The following is a 23,231-nucleotide window of genomic DNA, read 5'->3' on the forward strand; positions in this document are numbered from 1 at the left end:
TTTGCATATATTGTGGTTTCTACTAATTGAAGGTTTGTGGCAAGTGTGCATCGAGTAACTCTATCAGCACCATTTTTCCAACAGCATTTGCTCACTTTGCGTCTCTGTGTCACATTTTGGTAATTCTTGAAATATTTGAAGCTTTGTGATTACATTATATTTGCTGTGGTGATCTGTGATCAGTGATCTCTGATGTTACTACGCAATTGTTTTGCGGTGTCACTATGTCCACATGAGATGGTGAATGTAAGTGGAACGTGTGTGTGTGTGTGTGTGTGGTCTGGCTCTACCTCTCACTGGCTATTTCCCCATCTCCATCTCCCTCTCTTCAGACCTCCCTTTTCCCTGAGACACAACAATATTGAATTTAAGCCAATTAATCACCTCCCAATGGCCGCTAAGTACTCAAGTGAAAGGAGGAGTTGCATATTTCTCACTTGAAATCAAAACTTAGAAATGATTCATAAGCTTAGCCAGGAAGGCATGTTGAAAGCTGAGACAGGTCAAAAGCTAGGCCTCTTGTGCCAGCAGTTAGCCAGGTTATGAAGGTGAAGGAAAAGTTCCTGAAGGAAACGAAAGTGCTACTCTAGTGAACACACTAATGATAAGGAAGTGAAACAGCCTTATTGCTGATAAGGAGAAAGTTTCAGTGATCTGGAAAGAAGACCCACACAGCTACAACATTTCCTGAAGTCAAAGCCTAGTGCAGAGCAAGGCCCTAACCCTCCTTGATTCTATGGAGACTGAAGGAGGTGAGGAAGCTGTGAAAGAAAAGTTGGAAGCTAGCAAAGGTTGGTTCATGAGGTTTAAGGAAAGGAACTGTCTTCATAGTAAAAATGCAAAGTGAGGGGGAGGAGTCAAGATGGAGGGAAAGTAGGGGGATCAGAATTTCCCTCCTCCCTCAAACACAGCAGTATTGAGGCCAGAACACTTGGAATACCCAGGAAATCAATCTGTGGCGTGGCAGAAGGATTTCCACAGGTGGAAAGAGACAGCTTGGTGTGACAGAGGTATGTACTTGCAAATTGGGAGAGTTAAACTGTCAGTGTAGGCATGGAGGGGAGGACAGCCCTTCTATGCAGAGACAAAAGGAAGTGAAGAGACGCTATAGAACTGTGGGATTGTATTTAGACAAGGGAAAAACCTCTCCGGACCACGGATGAGGAACAAAAAATACAGAGAGAGCCAGTTTCTAGTTTGCAAACAGCCTTAGGAGTAACTATTGGGGTTTTCATGGTTGCACGACTTTCTCTGGACTGAAGCCTGCTGTGTGCATGCACCTGCTGCGGGGGGAGCCAGCCCCGGGCTTGGTGACTATCTTGGGGGTGCACTGGGAGAGAAGACTCCCTTCCTTGGAGTACTGTGGGAAGAGGGCTTATTGCCACCCCTTCAGATGCCAGCCAAAGGCCTTTTATCGGCAGGGCTGGGTCCATGTGGTGCAGGACCCTTTACAACCTTGGATTTTGGATCCCAGAGGAATGCCTAGGAGGCCCAGGAGATTGTGAAGCAGAACAGGCCACCAGAGCCGCTCTGTGAGGGGTGCCTGAACAGTATGGTTCGAGACACCTGTCTGGGGAGGAGAGATTGGGGTGTCACCATTTTCTCTCCAACGCCAACTGGGTGGGGCATCAAGGAACAGGACAGCGGGCCTAAGTGGAGGTGGGATCTGTCTACATCAAATCCCGCCCCTCCATGCCTGGTAACTGCTTATCTACTGGCATGGAACTGACACTGAGTGAACCAGAGGGACTGTCCTCCAGACCAGCACAGCCACCGGTCCCAGGCACCAACAGACAACTGTCCCGTGGTTTTGTATGTTAGTCTGGCTTTTAAAAGTTGTTTTTTTCTTTTATTATTTTTTCTCTTTTCTTTACTTCTCTTTTCCCTTCTTTCTCCTTCTATGCCCCCCCCCTTTTTTCTTTTCCTCTTTCCTTTGGGATCAGGCTCATAGTTCCTGATTTGATTTTTGGTCTATTCTTACTATATGTATATGTATATGTATATATGTATATGTATATGTGTATATGTATATGTATATGTATATATATTTACTATACTCTACTTACTATACTGTACTATATACTATACTTACTATGTTTCCCTTTCTTTGTTCTGGTTGTTTAGTCAGGCATTTTCACTCTATTCTTTTTATACTAATTCTGTATCTCCTTTGTTATTTTCCTCTCTCTTTCTCTCTGGATTAAGCCTTATTAAACCTTAAGTTTGATTCTCTGCCTGGTCTTTTATCTGCCTCCCGCCTCATTTCTCTCTTTGTATGGGATAAGGCTTCCGCCCCCCACCCCCATTTTTCCTTTTTTCCAGGGTTACTTCAATGAACAAATCAAAGCACATCTGGTGGAAGGTCTAGTCCACTACTATGAGCAGTGAGATAAAGCAAGCAAAGATGCAATAACAGAGTACACACAACACACTCCAAAAAACACTTCCTGAAGTGTCAGATTTGGGACAGTGTATGGCCTCTTTCTAATATAGTACTGCTTGCAGGTGTAGGACACATAACAGACTATAAAAGCATGTAAAAGACAGAAACCAGCCAAAGTGATGAAATGGAAGAAATCTCCTCAAAGGAAATTCCAGAAAGAAATGACATCCAGAGAATTGCTCAAAACAGATATAAACAATATATCCAAACAATAATTTAGAATAATAGTCATAAGACTAAGAGCTGGGCTTGAAAAAAGCATAGAAGACACCAGAGAATCTATTGCTGCAGAGATCAGGGAGTGAGAAACATTTATGATGAATTAAGAAACGTCGTAAATGAGATGCAAAATAAACTAGATAGAGTGATAGCAAGGATGGGAGAAGCAGAGGAGAGAATAGGTGAAATGGAAGATAAAATTATGGAAAAAATGAATCTGAGAAAAGGAGAGAAAGGACATTACTTGATTACGAGGGGAGAATTAGAGACCTAAGTGATTTAATGAGATGAAACAATATCTGTTGCATAAGAATTCCAGAAGAAGAAGACAGAGAGAGGGGAAGAAGGTTTATTTGAACAAATTATGGCTGAGAACTTCCCTAATCTGGGGAAGGATGCAAACATCCAACTCCAGGAGTCACAGATAACTCCATTCAAAATCAACCCAAACACGTCAACATCATGACATACCATAGTAAAACTGGCAAAATAGAAAGATAAAGAGAGAGTTCTGAAAGCATCTAGGGACAAATGGGCCTTAACCTAGAAGGGTAGATACAAAAGAGTAATAACGGATTTATGCACTGAAACTTGGCAGGCCAGAAGGGAGTGGCAGGAAATATTCAATATGCTAAATAGGAAAAATATGCAGCCAAGAATCCTTTATCCAGCAAGGCTCTCATTCAGAATAGACGGATAGATAAAGTCTTTCCCAGATAAATAAAAACTAAAGGAGTTTATGACCACAAAATCAGCCTTGCAGGATATTGTACGGAGGACTCTGTGAGTGGAAAGCAACAAAGTCTACAAAGGACCAGAGACATAACCACAAGCATGAGTCCTCAATATAACACAATGAGACTAAATCCATATCTTTCAATAATCACTCCAAATGTAAATGGATTAAATGCCCCAATCAAAAGACAAATGGTATCAGAATGGATAAAAAACAAGGCCCATTTATATTCTTCCTACAACAGACTCATTTTAGACCTGAGGGCACCTGCAGATTGAAAGTGAGGGGTTGGAGAACCATTTATCATGCTACTGGGTGTCAAGAGAAAGCCAGAGTGGCCATATTTATATCAGACAAACTAGATTTTAAAACAGACTGTACCAAGAGATGAAGAAGGGCATTATATCATAATTATGGGATCCTATCCATCAAGAAGAGCTAACAATTATAAATGTTCATTCCCAAACATGGAAGAATGCAATATATAAATCAGTTAATCACAAACATAAATAAATGTATAGATAACAATAATGTGATTGTAGGGGACTGTAACACTCCACTTACAACAATAGAGAGATCATCTAGGCAGAAAATCAGTAAGGAAACAATGGCTCTGAATGAAACATTGGACCAGATGGACATAACAGATATATTCAGAATTTTTCATCCAAAAGGAACAGAATACATATTCTTCTCGAGTGCACATGGAACATTCTCCAAAATAGATCACATATTGGGTCACAAAACAGCCCTTAACAAATATAAAAGGATTTATATCATACCATGCATATATTCAGATCACAACGCTATGAAACTTGAAATCATCTAAAAGAAAAAAAAATGGAAAGCCTCCAAACACATGGAGGGTAAACAACATTCTACTACTAAAGAATGAATGGGTCAACCAAGAAATTAAAGAAGGAATTTAAAAATATATGGAAGCAAATGAAAATGAAAACACAACAGTCCAAACCCTTTGGGATGCAGCAAATGCAGTCCTAAGAGGAAAATACATTGCAATCCAGGTCTATCTCAAGAAGCAAGAAAGGTTTCAAATACAGAACCTATCCTCACACCTAAAGGAACTAGAAATACTGCAGCAAAGAAAGCTCAAAACCAGCAGAAGAAGAGAAATGATAAAGATTAGAGCAGAAATAAACAATATAGAATCCAAAAATACAGTAGAAAGTTCAATGAATCTAAGAGCTGGTTTTTTGAAAGAATAAAAAAAATTGATAAATCCCTAGCCAGACTTCTCAAAGAGAGAGAGAGAGAGAGAGAGAGAGAGAAAACCCAAGTAGATAAAATCTCAAACGAAAGAGGAGAGATCAAAACCAAAACCACAGAAATAAAAAAATTAGTGAATACTATGAAAAGTTATATGAGAACAAACTGCAAAATCTGGAAGAAATGGACCCACACACTACCAAAACTCGAACAGGAAGAAATAGAAAATTTGAACAGACCCATGACCAGAAAAAGTTGAATCAGTTATCAAAACTCTCCCAACAAATAAGAGTCCTGGGTCAGATGGCTTCCCAGGGGAATTATAGAAGCCATTTAAAGCAGAGTTAATATTTATTCTTCTCAAGCTGTTCCAAAAAATATAAATGGAAGGAAAGATTCCAGACTGATTTTATGAAGCCAGCATTACCTTGATTTCCAAATCAGACAAAGACTCCACTAAAAAGGAGAATTACATGCCAATATCCCTGATGAACAGGAATGCAAAAATTCTCAACAAGACACTAGCAAGTTGAGTTCAACAGTATATTAAAAGAATTATTCACCATGATCAAGTGGGATTCATTCCTGGGCTGCAGGGCTGGTTCATTATTCACAAATCAATCAACGTGATACATCATATTAATAGAAGAAAAGATAAGAACCATATGATCCTGTCAATAGATGCAGAAAAAGCATTTGACAAAGTACAGCATCCTTTCTTTATAAAAGCCCTCAACAGAGTCAGGAGAGAAGGAACATACCTTAACATCATAAAAGCCATATATGAAAGGCCCACAGGTAATATCAGCCTCAATGGGGAAAAACTAAAAGCTCTCCCCCTGAGATCAGGAACACAACAGAAATGTCCACTCTCACCACTGTTGTTTAACGTAGTGTTGGAAGTCCTAGCCTCAGCAACCAGACAACAAAATGAAATAAAATCATCCAAATTGGCAAAGAAGTCAAACCTTCACTTTTGCAGATAATATGATAGTCTACATGGAAAACCTGAAAGACTCCATCAAGAAACTGCTAGAACTGATACATGATATCAGCAGTCACAGGATATAAAATCAGTGCACAGACATCAGTTGCATTTCTATACACCAATAATAAAGCAACAGAAAAAGGTATCAAGGAATCGATCCCATTTACAGCTGCACCAGGAACTATAAAATACATAGAAATAAATCTAGCCTAAAAGGTAAATTATCTGTATGCTGAAAACTATAGAAAGCTTATGAACAAAACTGAAGAAGACACAAAGAAATGGAAAAATCTTCCATACTCATTGATTGGAAGAACAAATATTATTAAAATGTTGATACTACCCAATGCAGTCTACACATTCAATGCAATCTCAATTAAAATAGCACCAGCATTCTTCACAGAGCTATAAAAAACAATCCTAAAATGTATTTGGAACTACAACCGACCCTGAATAGGGAAAGTAATATTGAAAAAGAAAACCAAAGCTGGAGACATCACAGGCCTGGACTTTAGCCTGTACCCCAAAGCTGTAATCATCAAAACAGTATGGTATTGGCACAAAAACAGACACATAGTTCAGTGGAATAGAATAGAGAACCCAGAAATAGACCCACAAATGTATGACCAACTAATCTTTGACAAAGCAGAAAAGAGTATCCAATGGAAAAAAAGTCTCTTTAGCAAATGGTGCTGGGAAAACTGGACAGCAACATGCAGAAGAATGAAACTGGACGACTTTCTTACACCATACACAAAAATAAACTCAAAATGGATGAAAGACCTAAATGTAAGACAGGGAGCCATCAAAATCCTAGAGGAGAAAGCAGGCAAAAACCTCTTTGACCTCGGCCACAGCAATTTCTTACTTGACATGTCTCTAAAGGCAAGGGAAATAAAAGCAAAAATGAACTACTGGGACCTGATCAAGACAAAAATACTTCTGCACAGCAAAGTAGGCAATCAACAAAACTAAAAGGCAACTGACAGAATGGGAGAAGATATTTACAAATGACATATCAGATAAAGGGTTAGGATCCAAAATCTATAAAGAACTTATCAAACTCCACACCTAAAAAACAAATAATCTCTTAAAGAAACAGGCAGAAGACATGAATAGATACGTTTCCAAGAAGACATCCAGATGGCCAACAGACACTTGAAAAGATGCTCAACATCACTTATCACTAGGGAAATACAAATCAAAACCACATTGAGATACCACCTCACACCAGTAAGAGTGACTAAAATTAGTAACTGAGGAAACAATGGATGTTGGTGAGGATGTGGAAAAAGGGGAACCCTTTTGCAATGTTGGTGGGAATTAAAATTGGAGCAGACACCCTGGACAACAGTGTGGAGAAAATTTCCTCAGTAATTAAAAATAGAATTACCCTATGACCTAGTAATAGCACTACTAGAAATTTATCCAAAGGACACAGAAGTGCTGATTTGTAGGGGCCCGTGTACCCCAATGTTTATAGCAGCACTATGAACAATAGTCAAATTATGGAAAGAGCCCAAATGTCCATCAACTGATGAATGGATAAAGAAGATGTGGTTTATATATTCAATGGAATACTACTTCACAATGAAAAAGAATGAAATCATGCCATTTGCGGCAACGCACATGGAACTGGAAGGTATTATGCCAAGTGAAGTAAGTCAGTCAGAAAAAGAGAAATATATGTTTTCACTCATATGTGCAATTTGAAAACTTAACAGAAGACCACAGGGGAAGGGAAGGCAAAATAAGTTACAAACAGAGAGGGAGGCAAAACATAAGAGACTCTGAAATATAGAGAACAAACTGAGAGTTGATGGGGATTGGGGGCTGCGGGGGCAGGGAAAATGGGTGATGGGTACTGAGGAGGGCATTTGTTGGGATGAGCAATGGGTGTTGTATGTAAGTGATGAATCACTGGAATCTACTCCTGAAGCCAAGAAGACTACACAGTATATGAGCTAACTTGACAATAAATTATTAAAAAAAAAAAGTGCAAGCTGAAGCAGCAAATGCTAATGTTGAAGCTTCAGTAAGTTATCCAAGAGATCTAGCTAAGATAATGCATGAAAGTGACTACACTAAAGAATAGATTTTTAACATGACAAAACTGTCTTATATTGGAAGAAGATGTCATTTAGGACTTTCTGATATTCTTCCTTTTTTGTATTCTGTACATTTGTGTTTTTCACCATAGTTTTCCAGGTTGAGTAAGTAGAGAATCAATGACTAAATTGAATTCTGTTGTATTCTTCTAATCTGCCTACTTACTTTCTGGGGAGTCAAGTATAGGGGAAGCACATATTTCTTCTTTTTTTTTTAATTTTCTTTTTATTTCTTTAAACATCCTCAACACATTTATTTTTATACCCTATGTTTCATAATTCTAATATATGAGATTCTGAATCTTATTCTCTCTAAGAATAACAGACGGCAGCTAATGAAAATAATATTATCTGACTTTATGGTTCCTTGATTCTTCCTGCGTTTTGTAATTTTGAAATGTGAGCTCATAATTGTGTGGCTTTGAGTCTGAAAACTGGTTTGAATACAAAAACCTGGTGAAGTACCATGATTTTCCATTATGGCAAATAACCTGAGTCTTTACTCATTGCTATGGACTGAATGTGTCCTCCAAAACTCCTATGTCAAAACCCAGTCTCCAATGGGATGCCATTTGGAGACGGAGGCTTTGAGAAGTAACTTTGTCATGAGGATGGAGCTCTCAGATTAGTACCTTTATAAGAAGAGACCCAAGAGGGCCTGCTTTTTCTTTTTCTCTCTCTCTCTCTGCCACTAAGTGTGTGAATACAGTGAGAAGACAGCTATCTACAAGCCAGGAAGTGGGTTTTCACTGGACACTATGCCTGCTAGTGCTTTATCTTAGACTTCCACCTTCTAGAACTGTGAGATAAAGTGTTTGTTATTTAAACAACTCTATTTTTTTGTTGTAGGAGGCAACACTGATGTAAGACACTCATTTATCCTTCATCTGGTCATATAGGCCAAACCATACCGTCTTTGGCTTCCCTTTTATTTTACCCATAAGAACATTAAGATTTATTTAGCTTTTGCCACAAATTCTTCAGGTCAGAGCCTCTTGGTTGTCATTATGGCCATGATACTGTTTATGATTATCTATATTGTCCCTGACTACTAAGTGCTATCAACTTGTCTTGGCATTACAGAATCCTATCACCCTCTCTGTGGCCTGCACCATACTTTCCCACAGATGATGGGAACCTCTGTAAATAGTGTGCATGGATGTTAGCAGTCACTTGATTCTGCTGGATTGGGAGAAGGCCCACACCCCAAAACACTTCAGGCCACTTCTCTCTTGTAAATAAATAAGAGGGTTTCAGAATTCTGTCTGGTTTTGTGGAATGGAGAGAAGATACAGAATCCTAAGACTTCCACCTCAAGAATGAGCCTGGGGAATGGAGAAGGTGCTTTCTTAGGAAAGGTCTGAGAGACATCCCAGAATCTCTAGCTTGGTTGACAGGTGGATATCTTTTTCTGAAGAAGCCAGTCAGTAAAGACTGGGGGAGGTGATAGCTTCTTCAAGTGTGAAGACACTAGTAATGCAAAACTTTCAAAAAAATCAAGGAAGGGTGCCTGGGTAGCTCAGTCGGTTGAGCATCTGACTTCGGCTCAGATCATGATCTCATGGTTCATGAGTTCGAGCCCCACATCAGGCTCTGTGCTGACAGCTTGGAGCCTGGAGCCTGCTTCGGATTCTGTGTCTCCCTCTCTCTCTGCCCCTCCCCTGTTCCCTTCCTGTCTCTCTCAGAAAGTAAAATAAACATTAAACAAAATAAAAAAATACTTTGACTTGAAAGTAAAGACAGGAGGGTGCAGACACTCTGGATCTAAAGTAGGGGTATGCCAAACGGGTAGGAAGTTCAGGTCAAAAATTCATCCTGGAGCAAATCGTTCTGAGACTGGCTTGCCTGTCATAATTTATGTTTTTATTGGTACCTGCAATCCAAACATGGCCTGAAGAAAGTGAAAAAAAGTGTGATTTTAGGTAGAAGTCAGAAATACTAATGTGTATTCTGCTGGTCACCCCATCTTGTCTTTTCAGAATGCATAAATGCAGAAACGAGAACTCTGGTTACACCAAGCAACGGATTAAGGCCAAAAATGAGCAAGGACAATGACAGTGCAGGTAATGGTCATCTTTAAATGACAATTCTACTAGACATGAGCTTGATGCTGGCAAAATTTTCATGTTTTAGGATCTTGAATTGTCTTACAGGTATTTATAGACTGTATTGTCTAAAATTGTCTAAATAAATATTTATTTTATTATCTAAGAGTGCTCCTAAATTTTTCATTCTAAAATTATTTATTTGCTTCTTTAATACAGAATATACTTTATTAGTCAAGAATGTGATCCCTAAGCGGACCAATGGCATATCGAAATTTTTTTCACTTAATTTTTAAAACATAAGTTATTATGTTTCAAACATGGATTTAAAAATTAGGTCTTAGCAGATATTAGTTATTCATTTTCTGTGTTCCTCACCCAGGTCTACTGTCTCCCAAAGTTGCCATTAGAGTTAGTTTTTTATTTTTACTTTAAAATTTTATTTTTTTTATGTATTTTACTTCATTGAAAAATAATTCCAGCCTTTCCAAAATGCATTCCTGGACTTATAAATATGCTTTCTAATTTCGTTCAGTTACTCACTCTCTAGAAAAATTCAGTTTCAGGTCAACTACAGAGTAAAATAAGAAAAATAATTTTATAAACTATAAATCTAAGGGTTGGGGACAATGCATAGGTGGTGACCCCTCCCCAAAATGATAGGTTGAATAGCATCCCTCTTCCCCCAAAGAAATATCCAGTTAGCACCTGTGAGTGTGACCGTATTTGGAAAAAGGGTCTTTGAAGATGTTATGAAGCTAAAGCTCTTGAGATGAGATCACCCTGGATGAGAGTTGGGCCCTAAAGCCATGACAAGAGTCCTCAGAAGGGAAGAGAAAAGACATAGGAAGAAGGCAGTGTGAAGAAGGAGGCAGAGATTGAAATGATACATCTACAAGCCAACAAACACCAAGGATTGCTAGCAGCCCCCGAAAGCTGGAAGAAGCAAGGAAGGATTCTTCCCTAGCGCTGTTGGAAGAAACACAGCTCTGCTGACCCCTTGAATCAGACTTCTGGCTTCCAGAAATATAAGGGGGAATATTTCTATTGTATTATGTGGCCACGTTGGTTATTACATGTTAAGGCAGCCTGAAGGGACTAACATAATGAATAATTAAGTTACTTTTGTACTATAGATATATTTAAAAGAACACAATTCACATTTCTCTCTCTCTCTCTTCACACACACACACACACACACACCACATTGTGAAAGAGTTAAATTGGACTTCTGACATTAACAATGTGAATTTATAATCTTTTTTTAATGTATATTTATTTTTGAGAGATAGAGAGACAGAGCATGAGGAGGGGGAGGGGCAGAGAGAGAGGCAGACGCATCATCTGAAGCAAGTTCCAGGCTCTGAGCTGTCAGCATAGAGCCTGATGTGGGGCTCGAATGCATGAACTGTGAGATCATGACCTGAGCCGAAGTTGGACACTTAACCAATTGAGCCACCCGGGTGCCCCGAAAACTATAACCTTTCTGAACTTCCAGGAAAAATTTGGTTTCAGATAAAGAAATTAAAGAAAGAAATCACAGGACTATTCATTGATCAGAAGTTTGACACATTTATTTTGCTACTTTGATGCACACAGAGCTTCAAGGAAGACTGCATAAGAATGGTTTCTATTTTCAGTGAAGATGTGATACTTGATATGAAATCAGCCTTCTATGGCAACTAGCTGCCAGTCGAGATAATAAAACTAAAGGATTCTATATCAACAATTAATGAAACTTAAAAAGTATTTCCAACATCATAAAAATAATCAGGAATATTTGTGAAAACAAGTATTTTTTCCCTCTTCTGAAAATAATTATTTTGCACACTTAAGAGTACCTTAGAACTTGTGGGTTTTATCTTTGGTATGAGAAGTTCAGGGGTAATTGACTGGTATTTCTTCTCAGGGCATTCTTTGGAAGGAGGCATATTTTGCTCAGTTGTAGGAGAATTTGGTATCTGATTCTAGAGGCAGATTTCTCCACGCACCTCCACTCACTGGAATACCTTTTTAACCAGAAGGTCTCTTTCTTTCTTGTTTTTCTTTTAATTTACTTTAAGTTTTTTATTTATTTTGAGAGAAAGAGGCAGAGAGAGAGATGCAAGGAGGGACAGAGAGAGAGGGAGAAAGAGAATGCCAAGCAGCCTCCACACTGTCAGTGCAGAGCCAGCTGTGGGGCTCAAACTCATGAACTGTGAGATCATGACCTGAGCTGAAATGGAGAGTCAGATGCTCAACTGACTGAGCCACCCAGGCGCCCCAGCAGAGGTCTCTTTCACACTCCAGCCTACTGGGAGATCATTCAACACAATGCTTGAAAACTTCTCTCAAATCAGTTATGAAAACATCACTTAATGCAAGACCAGGCTCTTCTAACAGAATCCCATACGATCCAGACATGGATTTAGTTATATCTGCTAAGAACTAACTTGCTAATATTCCCACACAAGATGCCTAAAATGAGAAGCCGGTGAAATGGTAAAAAGATAACAGTTTGTAGCATGAACATTATGCACTTTATCACTAAAAGTAACAATGTCTACAGGGCATATGAAGTAAAATCCAAAGAATAGAAGAAAACCCTTTAAAGGTATCGATCACGACTAAATTCTTTGAACTTTCCATAGACAACAGTCTGTATCTTTAAAATAGGAGCAGTTCTCAGGGCTGTAGAGGCCAAAACGCCCATGAGAGAAATCCCTCATATACTGAACTAACCTTTGTCTGTCATGGTGTCCTTAATCACCAGACAGTTCCCTTAGCTACAGATGGGGGAGTGCTCATTGCAGTTTTCTTATTCTTATCAGTCCTATTAGTTGCCCTCAACACTTCACTTAAGGCAAGGAAAAAGGAAGGAAAGAAGGAAAGGATGAGAAGGAAGGAAAGAAGGAATGATGGGAAGGAAGGAAGGCAAGAGGGAAAGAAGGAAAGAGATACCATTTATGGTAAAAATAAAATGGGAAATTTATTTCATTGAGGGAGAACTTGGAGTTGTCAGTGGAGATTTGGTTTATTTTTTACACATAATGATGGGATAACTTCTAATTTCTTCTTTGTAAAGCTTTTTGTGGAATTAGGTTACAGTTAACAAATTTTCTGTCATGTTATATGTAAGATGTGGATAAACAGTGGCTTGCACTCCATTTAAGTCTCTAAAATTTCTTTCATGTACTTTTCTCTCAACCTTTGCTAGCTTCAACAAACAGTTCACTTATGGACAGACAACAGAGTAATTTCATACTTCCTGTGGAAGGTAATATGTTTTTAATTTTTTTCTAGAGGCCAGAACTAAAGGGAAAAAGTGTTGAACTTCCTTAGAAACACGGTTGATGGGCTGTTCAAGGGGCCATCCTGAGCCCGGTTGAAGAGTATGATGATGGTCTGAGTGCCGAGGTGTGAGGGACCCTGAATGACCCCGGGCCTCCTCCCCCCAGGCAATGCACATTCCGTCTGAGGATTATGGAGCTCTCCCTGTCAGACACTGTGCTAGGCCATGTGGGGAACACGGGGACAAACAAGAGTAGCTAGAGCCCCACAGCGCCCTAAAGGGCTCATTTCGCGGGGGAGCCCAGATGTCAGCACAGATGGCATTTGACAGAGGAGATGAGCACTCACATCAAGTGTGCTGGGAGTGTAGAGGAGAAGGCGAAGCAGCAAGGCTCTGAGAAGGCCTCACGGCAGGGGCAGCGTGTGAAATGGCTCTTAGGGGAAGAGGAGCATTTTCTTGGACAAAGAGTGGTCTGTAGGCCACCCCAGTCTGCAGGAACGATGTGAGGAAAGACCCAGATATGCAGCGGTGCTTGGTGTTTTCTTTACGAAGTGTGTGGGCAGCTGAGGGGTGATGAGATGGCAAAGGTGAGTCCATCTGCAAAAGAGGGCTTTCAAGGGCAACACAAGGACATGTAAGTGCTGTCTTCGGGCAGGGAGAGGTCTCTGAGGGGTGTTAGATGGAGGGGATCACACCCGTGTCCCAGAGTCCTGGACCTGCTGCAAGGTCAGGTGTGAACCGAAGAGGGGAGAGATTTGAGACGGACACAGACGTCAGGAGACTTCTGCAGGAATCTGGGTGTGTGGTGATGGGGTTGTAATCTAAGATCTGGCAGTGAGGACAGAAAGGAAAAGCCCCAAATCTCAGAGGAATTGGTCTGTGTGCAGAAGGGCTGGAGGAGCCTGGAGGAGAGTCATAGACACAGGATGCAGAGAAGCTGGAAGGTGACTGCTGGTTCTGGAGCCAATAGGAGAATCCACCCGCTATCCCCCTGTGACGCAGGAGGTGAAATGATGGTAGTTAATCACAGGGCTGTGAGATCATATTTGTTAGACAGGTGGCAACCCCACTGAGTTTGGGGGAGTGACTGATCACTGGCAAATTGTCACAACAGGTGTGAATAGAGAAAGAGGAGGACAAAGAAAGTGTGACTAACAGGAATCACAGAAGTCCCATCACAGGTGAAGGGGGATTGCTGGAGGGTCCTAGAGCAGAGGAAGGTGAAAGAACAGAGATTGTCCATGGTGCTTGTGATCCTCACCCTGGGAGCCACTTCTCTGGAGATGGCACCCCTATTAAAATGCATATGATTATTGGATTAGCTAGTAATTTCTTTTAAAAGAATAGAATCAGGCCTTAAGGATCAACAGCAGACAAAATATTAAAACCTTAGACTGTTCAGAAGCAGAAGTGCAAACCCCTGAGAACACAAAAGAAAATTCACACGTGTTCTTCAGCCTTTTCCCTTTCTGGTTTCATCTTCAGCATCCTGCCCTTGAGCACCTGAATGTTCACCCACACCCACCTCTAGCTGCTCTCCAAGCAGCCACCTTCGTGCTTATTTATAACCTTGGTGAAGGTGCATTTTCCCTGTGCATGCGGGTTGCCACTTAAATCATGGATTTAACTGCTCTCTTAGATCTGCTTTCAAATCCTCCCCGTTGCTTCACGTAGTTATGGAATTGTGATTTGTTTGCGAAATGCAAGGACGTGAGTCCATCAGGCAAGAAGCAAGTGACACCAGAAGAGGAGAGGAGAGATTTCAACTGCAGGGTTTAGCACTCACAAGCCCCATCTGGATAGCTTTGCCCTCTCAGCTGGTTTTGCTCGTGTGAGAGTGATGAGCTCCCTGCCACTCACCTGCGTCACTGGTGCGTCCCAAGCGATGCCCCCAATCTGCTCTCAGCAAACCCCTCCCAGCCATGGACACATTATGTCAGTTTGTGGGAGAGCCAGAGCTTATATGTTGCAGAATACTTGTAGGTTGCAGGGCTTAATTTTTACTTCAAAAGATGGACGGAAGGAGTGAACTTCTCCATTTATTCCTCGTAATTAGGTAGAAAGTCAGACACAATCTGTGAGCTAAGTTCTCAGGCGAACTGTTTGGCAGGATACATGTGATTCAAAGGGAAGGAAGGATGGAAGATGTTGTTGATTTTATGACTGTGTGATTCTCCAAATAAAAACAACTCAAAAACTGTGCAGCTTGGTCAACCGGAATACCATGCTATTTATAATGAAAGTACCACATGCTGCTTATATTTATGTTTGTCTGAATTCCCACCTTTGGGGATAGGCATTTCATTCTGATATTAAGTGATTTATTGTCTCGCACTGAAACGTAGGAGGAGAAAATTTTTATCCTGGGTCAACTTTTCCACTTTTTATCCCAAGAAGCTTGAGTGTTTAGAGAAACCTAATAGTCTCTATGGCCGAAATATTAGATATAATGATTTTGTCCATTAATTTTATATTGTGTCTTTTGTTTGTTTCATACATATCAAAACTTCTGAATCAAATTTAAGCCCTTAAAAATTTCTTTAATTTTTTTTACGTTTATTTATTTGGAGAGAGAGAGACCAGGGAAGGGGCAGAGAGAGAGGGAGAGAGAATCCCAAACAGGCTCTGTGCTGTGAGTGCAGAGCCTGATGTGGGGTGCAAACTCACAAACTGTGAGCTCTTGACCTGATCTGAAATAGAGTCACTCAGCTGACTGAGCCACCAGGGGCCCCAGGCCTTAAAATATTTCTAACACATATAATAAATATAGATTATCTAAAAACACACAATATAGGGGAAAATGGGTTTATCTTTGGAATACTTTTAATATGTTATATACATTTTGTGCGTAGCAAAATCATGTTCTAGTATACTTTATGGAATATGTTGTAGAAAACTTAACACGGATTTCTTTATCAACCTTTTCTTTCATCATTCGCTTTGTGTGTGTGTTCAGCTAACACTTTCCTGTTTAAACCTGTGGATACAAAGGCTGTGCTCTCTTGCCCTCCGATCACCCAGAAAGCTGTGCTGGTATCAATAAGATGGGAAATAATCCTCAGAGACAAGCCTTCCTGCACCAGAGCCTACAGGAGAGATACAAATGAGACCAGGGCCATAAACTGTAGTGACGAGACAATATCCTGGGACTCCAGACCTGATCAGAATCCCACCCTTCAGATCGATCCAGTGGCCATCACTCATGATGGATATTACAGGTGTGAAGTGGTCACAACTCATGGGCATTTCTATCATGGATATCACCTGAAAGTGTTAGGTAAGGAGCATCGTATATTGTGGGATGTCAGATAACCAGATTTGGACTGAAACAGATGTCTCTCTCTATTCCATATCCGTGTGTTAAGACTGAAGCATTTTCCCCTGCATCTCTGCAGTGCCCCCCGAGGTGACCCTGTTTCAACTTGAGAATGGAGCTATCGTGTGTAGGGCAGCTGCAGGGAAGCCAGCGGCGCAGATCTCCTGGACCCCAGGGGGAGATTGTCACACTGTGGAAGAGCCACTGGGCAATGACACAGTGACCGTCCAGAGTTCGTGCCGCTGGGAGGACCACCGGGTGTCTAAGGTGTCCTGCTCTGTGTCACATCTGACTGGCAACACGAGTCTGTCCATAGCATTGAATCAAGGTAATCACCTATTTTATTTAGAGTAATGAACTTGTTGCTCAGCATTTTCCTCTATTGATTATTAGTCACCAAGAAGAAAGTAAGAAAGCTTGTGTTCCTAATTTGAAGATATTCCCTAAAATGTAACTGGATAATGTGTTAGTATGCTAGGGAAATAGTTCCCATTTCTGTGTCAAATAGAAGGAATAAATTAAATAACTTCTTATCAATACATTCTCTAAACATCTTTCAATCTGGAATCCATAAAAATTTTTTAACTTAGTATCTGTTGACTTTTACTTTGCGATTAATATTCATATAAAATAGCAAAACTTTTATATAATTTAACAATACTTATTTAGTAGATAGATAAGAACAATAATTATCTCTTCTTCTTTTTATTTCTTGTAATCACCACTTTTTGTTACTCCGAGTAAGAGAGAAGATTTCCTTCCTCCTCTTCCTTGTCATCTGAAACCTATACATCAATTCATTTGCCAAATATTTATTGAATGTTCTTATGTGTTTGAAGCTGTCATATAAAGATGAAAAGACAAGGTCCATGTCTTCATATTATTCCAGAAAGTATAACCTGGTTGTTAGAAGAAAAGCCTTTGGCACAATATGGCTTCTTGTTTACCAGCTGTGTGAGTTGAAACAATATTTAATTTCTCTGTCTCATGGCTTTTGAAAAAATGGAGATATAATTAACATATCACAGTAAATTAATTTCAGGTGTACAGCATAATGATTTGATATTTGTGTGTATTGCAAGATGTTCACACCAATTCGTTTAGTTACATCTCATGTTTTCTTCATCTGCAGATGGGATGACAGAACCCACCTCACAGAGTTATCATGATGATTAAAAACAATGATATATTTACCTGACCTGGTGCCTATCACATAGTTGGTAGTCAATATATTTTAGCTAATGTATTTACCATACTAACACAATGTTAGCTCTTGTGTTTATATTAGTAAGTGTTAGCCACTATATTGATTATATCAATACATATTAGCTATTGTATTCATTATTATACCAGTAAAAGCCATCACATACTCTTAATTATTCCTCATAACATCTCTTATTCATTATTTTTGCAATAGTTTTATTGAGACCTAATTTATGTACCATACAATTGACCCATTTAAAGTGTACCACTCAGCGGTCTCTAGTGCATTCAGCTATGCAACCATCACCACAGTCAATTTTAGAACATACTCCTCACTCCAAAAAGAAACCTCTATCCTTTGGCTGTCACTCTCTAATTCTAGAAATCCTCCAGCTTTAGGCAACCACTAACCTACTTTCTATATCTATAGATTTTCCCATTTTGGACATTTCACATAAACAGGACCATATAATATGTGCCTTTTATTGCTGGCTTCTTTCCCTTGGGATAATGTTTTCATGCACTATCCATGCTGTGGCATCCTTATTTTCCTTTTTCAATCTCCCACCCACTCTAGGTTGTTATTTTATACTTCTTATCTCTAGGTGTACACATTTATCTGCAGTCCCGTCTGACTTTCTCTGCCATAGAGCAAATATTTAACCTATACTCTATACTCATTTTTCCCTTCCAAGTCCTGAGAGACTCTGCTTCAGTAATTATCCTTGCTCTCTTTTGTTCAGTCTTTTTTGTTCCACAAATCCTTTCCTTAAGGCTGATTATATGAACTTTCCTGTTTTCCTCTCATGTTTAAAAGTAGATGCTATGGGGGTGCCTGGGTGGCTCAGTCGGTTGAGCGTCCGACTTCGGCTCAGGTCATGATCTCACGGTCTGTGGGTTCGAGCCCCACATCGGGCTCTGTGCTGACAGCTCGGAGCCTGGAACCTGCTTAAGATTCTGTGTCTCCCTCTCTCTCTGACCCTCCCCCGTTCATGCTCTGTGTCTCTCTGTCTCAAAAATAAATAAACATTAAAAAAAAAAAAAAAAAAGTAGATGCTATGACTTCCCCAAACTCTTAGCTCTTGCCTTTCACTCATATCCAAGATTTTTTAAAAGAGGCATCTATATTCACTGTCTCTTCTAAATTACCTCACATCTACTCCTTAACTCTCCTGGAATCTCTCTGCACAGGAAATGTTCTAACAAAAAGCCAAAGATCTCTCAGATGTCAAACGAAATATAAAATTTTAACTCTAAGTTATTAATTAGCTTCTCTGTGATATTTGATATGGCCTTTCCTCTCTTCTCACCTATTTTCTTCCCATAATTACTTGGTTCTTTAGTCAACTTCTTAATTTTCTTAATAGATTGATTTCCATCTACTCATTCCATGAAGGAAGGCATTTCTAAGAGTTCCATCATTGACTGTATTCTCTTTTCACCTTTACCCCTATTCCTTGAAGGATCTCATCCATACATGTGGCTCCAACTACCACCTGATTCTTGACTGTCAAATATATATATTTAGCCCGGATTTCACTCCTTGGCTATATGAACAAAACCAATTTCCAATTGAATGTCTTCAAATGGTGCATCAAGGGCACCTCAATTTGCATATTCCTGAAAAGGAATCCCTCTTCTGTACTCCTTCATAAGCTCCATACTTATATTTTGTCTTGATAAATGACTCAAGCCAGAAAATTAAAGATATCCTACAATATCGCTCTTCCTTATTTCCCATATTCAAAATCAGTCACTATGTTATGCTGATTTTATCTTAAAATTTTTTTCTTAAATCTAGACCTTTTTCTTTTTCTCCTTTGCTTGGGTGAGCACATGATCATCCCTCACCAGAATTATTACAATATCCTTGTAACAGGTCTTTTGACCCCTAGCTTACCTCCCTCCAATTTATCACCTACAGTGTTGCCAGAGTGATTTTTCTGAAATGAAAAACATTTTAGCCCCAGTGGCCTCTCTTTGTCTCTTGGAAAGCTAAACCCCTTTGATCTGCCACTCTCCTTAGCCTCCTGTCTTGCTAATCTTCGGTCTGTACCCATGCATGTGGGGCTGTTTGGGCCGCTCAATTGTACGTCATACATGCAATTGCTACTTCTCCACAATGCACTTCTTTCCTCATACTCTCTTCTTTCATTTCATTTGTTCAATTTCTACTGAAGTTTTAAAACTTAGTTTGATATAGTTTCTCTGGGATAATTTTCTTTTGCCCTGCAGTTTGGTTAGCTGTTCCTACTCTGTGCTCATGTAATGCCCCATGTATGCCTCTGAGTACTTCATAGTCCTGTAATTGATGGTCCGCTTCTCTGATTCCCAGTGCATCATAAACTCCTAGAGAGTAGGAACCATAGTCTTCATTTTTGTATCCACAGGGTCTGGCACAGTGCCTGACACATACAAATAACTACAGAATTAGGTTCAGACCATCCCAGACTTCATCTCTATGGACCCCGCTCTCTGCTCCATTACATTTGAATTAAGATAATGAATTCTTCAAGTCTTTGTTTAAATTATTTCTTTCCCTTTACAAGTTCTTCCTTCTTTTCTTAACCTATTTAATCCTGTTATTGGCAAGGCTCAGTTCAAATTCCACTTCGCTCTGACCTCCCAGGTGGAGTTGATTCAGTTTTCTTATTCCTTAGATGATTTACGATCTGTAATGCTCACTTAGCACTGTTTGCCCTCTTATAAGTGATCTTTTCATTTGTATGGATCTGACTTCTCTAATTGGATTGTGAGCTTTTTGAGGGCTGAGACTGTGTCTTCCTCTTCTCTGAAAGTGCCAAAGAAGGAGACTGTCTGACATTCTTCTAGTTTAGTATATGAGCAGGTTATTTAACAGGATGATATCACTTTTGGAGCCAAGAGTCAGAATAATTTACTTTGGTTGCCATTTTCACAGAAGAAAAACTTGAGAATGATAGTCCTAATTAGTTTCATTTTATCTTTTCATTTATTTATAATTTATTCATAATTATAATTTATTCATAATTCTGGGGGCCATTTTATAGATAAATAAATGAAAGTAGGAAGACATAAAATATCCTACTAAATAAAGGGGTTCCAGCAACTCAGTGACAAAATTTCTCCTCCGTGTGAAAAGTGTTATCAGATAGTGCTCAAAATGTTAATACCCCCAAAGACTAACATTTACACAGGAAATTAGAAAGTATATTTCCTTTTTTCTTATAAAATTGCAAAGTACTGGGGCGCCTGGGTGGCGCAGTCGGTTAAGCGTCCGACTTCAGCCAGGTCACGATCTTGTAGTCCGTGAGTTCGAGCCCCGCGTCGGTCTCTGGGCTGATGGCTCAGAGCCTGGAGCCTGTTTCCGATTCTGTGTCTCCCTCTCTCTCTGCCCCTCCCCCGTTCATGCTCTGTCTCTCTCTGTCCCAAAAATAAATAAACGTTGAAAAAAAAATTAAAAAAAATAAAATTGCAAAGTACTAACGATACTCACTGTACATTTATTCATTCAGAAAATATTTATTGGAAGTCTACTGTATATAAAATATAGACACAGTTCCTAAACTCTGTCATGAAAGAATATCTTAGCAGCTTTTGAATTGTAGTCTAGAAAATGTTTTTGATTATGACAGTCTGTGAACTTTTAAGAATATTTTAGAAGTCTCTTTTAAACAACTGACTCTATTTTGTTCATTAGAGGAATCTTGAAATGACTCTTTACCCCGCCTGTGTTGCCTGTATTTAAAGGTGTCATAGTCCTGGGATTTCCACCATCAACCTTACTGATCATTCTCTATGTGAAATTTTCTCTATTCCTGGTTATCCTCATCATTGTGGGATTCATCTACTTCCAGAGAATAAAAGATTGCAGGTAGGAAATAAAGACTAAAAAATATATAGAGACTCATTAGAAAGATGACATCATTGTAAGACTTTGAGTCTACAATGTTCTGGGAAAAGCTGGACATATTTTTTGGCATACTGTCTGTTCCCTTAGCCCCTTCTTTGATGTACAAGCTTTATTAACACCTGAGAGCCCAGGAAGAGATGCCTGCAGCCCTGGACAAAATCTTCTGATTCATTACACTGCCTACTGAGAGATAACCTGACCCAGGCCACCCTTCAAGAATTCTCTGGGAGGGAAATAAAGTTCAACTGGAGTTTCTTAAGTGTTTACTCTTTCATTTCTATGCCTCTGAAGGCTTGTATTCATTTCTACTTAATTATATATTTTTATTTTATTTTTACTTAAATTTTTTTAATGTTTATTTATTTTTGAGAGAGAGAGACAGAGTATGAGCAAGAGAGTGACAGAGAGAGAGAGAGAGAGAAAGAGAGAGAGAATCGGAAACAGACTCCAGGCTCTGAGTTGTCAGCACAGGTCCCAATGCAGGGCTCAAACTCATGAACCACGAGATCATGACCTGAGCTGAAGTTGAACACTTAACCGACTGAGCCACCCAGGCACCCAGACCCTATGTTTACTTTCTATTTAAGGTTATTTATTTATTTTGAGAGAGAGAGAGAGAGCATGTGTGAGAGGGTCAGATTGAAGGAGAGAGAATCTCAAGCAGGCTCCGCACTGTCAGCGCAGAGCCCAATGCAGGGCTTGAACTCACAAAATATGAGATCGTGATCTGAGCCGAAATCAAGAGTCAGAGGCTTAACTGACTGAGCCATCCAGGCCCCCCATGCTTAATTATATATTTTATGGTTTTTTTCCTTTCATAGAGCATGAAAATTGAAGAATCTGGAAGTCGATTTAGATTTGATGAGACATCACAAAAAAGCAGCCAGTTATGATCAGTCTTCGGTTTCAACGTCAAACTCAACCGCTCTTGTCACTATGTGATATCTTTGTGTTTATGAGAATCCATGTGATAGTTGGCAAATTCTGTTTCAAACTCTTAGCATATGTGTATTTACACACATGTGAAAGCTTGCTGCCTGCCATCACAAATGCCTAGGATGACTAATCTACTTTCCCCTTTGCCCTACTGAGTCCTTACTTGCAAACAAGAAACAGCCCTGCCTCTCAGCCTAAGAGGAAGATGAGTCAGCAAAAGGCAAATAACAATGCAGGGCTGTTTTTCTACACCCCTTGCGTTCTTTGGCTAGTGCTTTCATCCTAGCTTCCCCTTTCCTCTGCCCTCTTAATATGCTAATTTTGCAATGTCAGGAGCCACTACAAACATTGCCTTCAAGTCGACCGGTGGCAGACCTCTCATCCTTTTCTTGCTTGCTAGTAAGTAGTGGGACAGATGTATTGCATGTTTGGCTTGATCATTGAATAAATGGCCAGGAGTCATTTTTAGCACCGCCTTTATTTTTGAAGAAATTATAAGTTGATTCCAAATAAGGAGTTGTTAGAGTCACTGGAGACAGTGCTGAATATCACCTCACCTTTTGGAGCTCCATTGTCTCAATTCTCTGTCTTGTCAGCAATCCAGGTTGGAATGGATTAATGGTGGAAGAATAAGGGTTCTTGGGGAAACCCCAACCTATGCTAGGGCCACTGTAAACAGGAACCCTATCTTCACTGATATATATGGTAATCTTAGAGTAAAAAGTGTCCTTTCATTTAATAGAAGAATTTCTTTTGTAAGGTGGCAGGTGATTCAGGCTATTACTTTTATTTTTAGCAAGGCTTGAAGAGAGAAAATGAATGCATACTACTATCTGGAAGATAATAT

General features: G+C 39.6%; 1 protein-coding gene across 1 annotated transcript; it reads left to right on the forward strand.

Moving 5' to 3' along the window:
- The first annotated feature begins 892 nt into the window (after positions 1-892).
- Positions 893-21,756, forward strand: LOC115524256 (cell surface glycoprotein CD200 receptor 2-like). Its single transcript, XM_032594757.1, has 7 exons — positions 893-1,010; positions 9,701-9,784; positions 12,963-13,022; positions 15,994-16,314; positions 16,433-16,681; positions 21,286-21,409; positions 21,536-21,756. The coding sequence occupies exons 2-7, from the start codon at positions 9,760-9,762 to the stop codon at positions 21,633-21,635; spliced, it is 879 nt and encodes a 292-aa protein (XP_032450648.1). The 5' UTR covers positions 893-1,010; positions 9,701-9,759; the 3' UTR covers positions 21,636-21,756.
- The last annotated feature ends 1,475 nt before the right edge of the window (positions 21,757-23,231 follow it).

The sequence above is a fragment of the Lynx canadensis genome, chromosome C2, assembly GCF_007474595.2.
Source record: "Lynx canadensis isolate LIC74 chromosome C2, mLynCan4.pri.v2, whole genome shotgun sequence".
Classification (NCBI taxonomy): Eukaryota; Metazoa; Chordata; class Mammalia; order Carnivora; family Felidae; genus Lynx; species Lynx canadensis.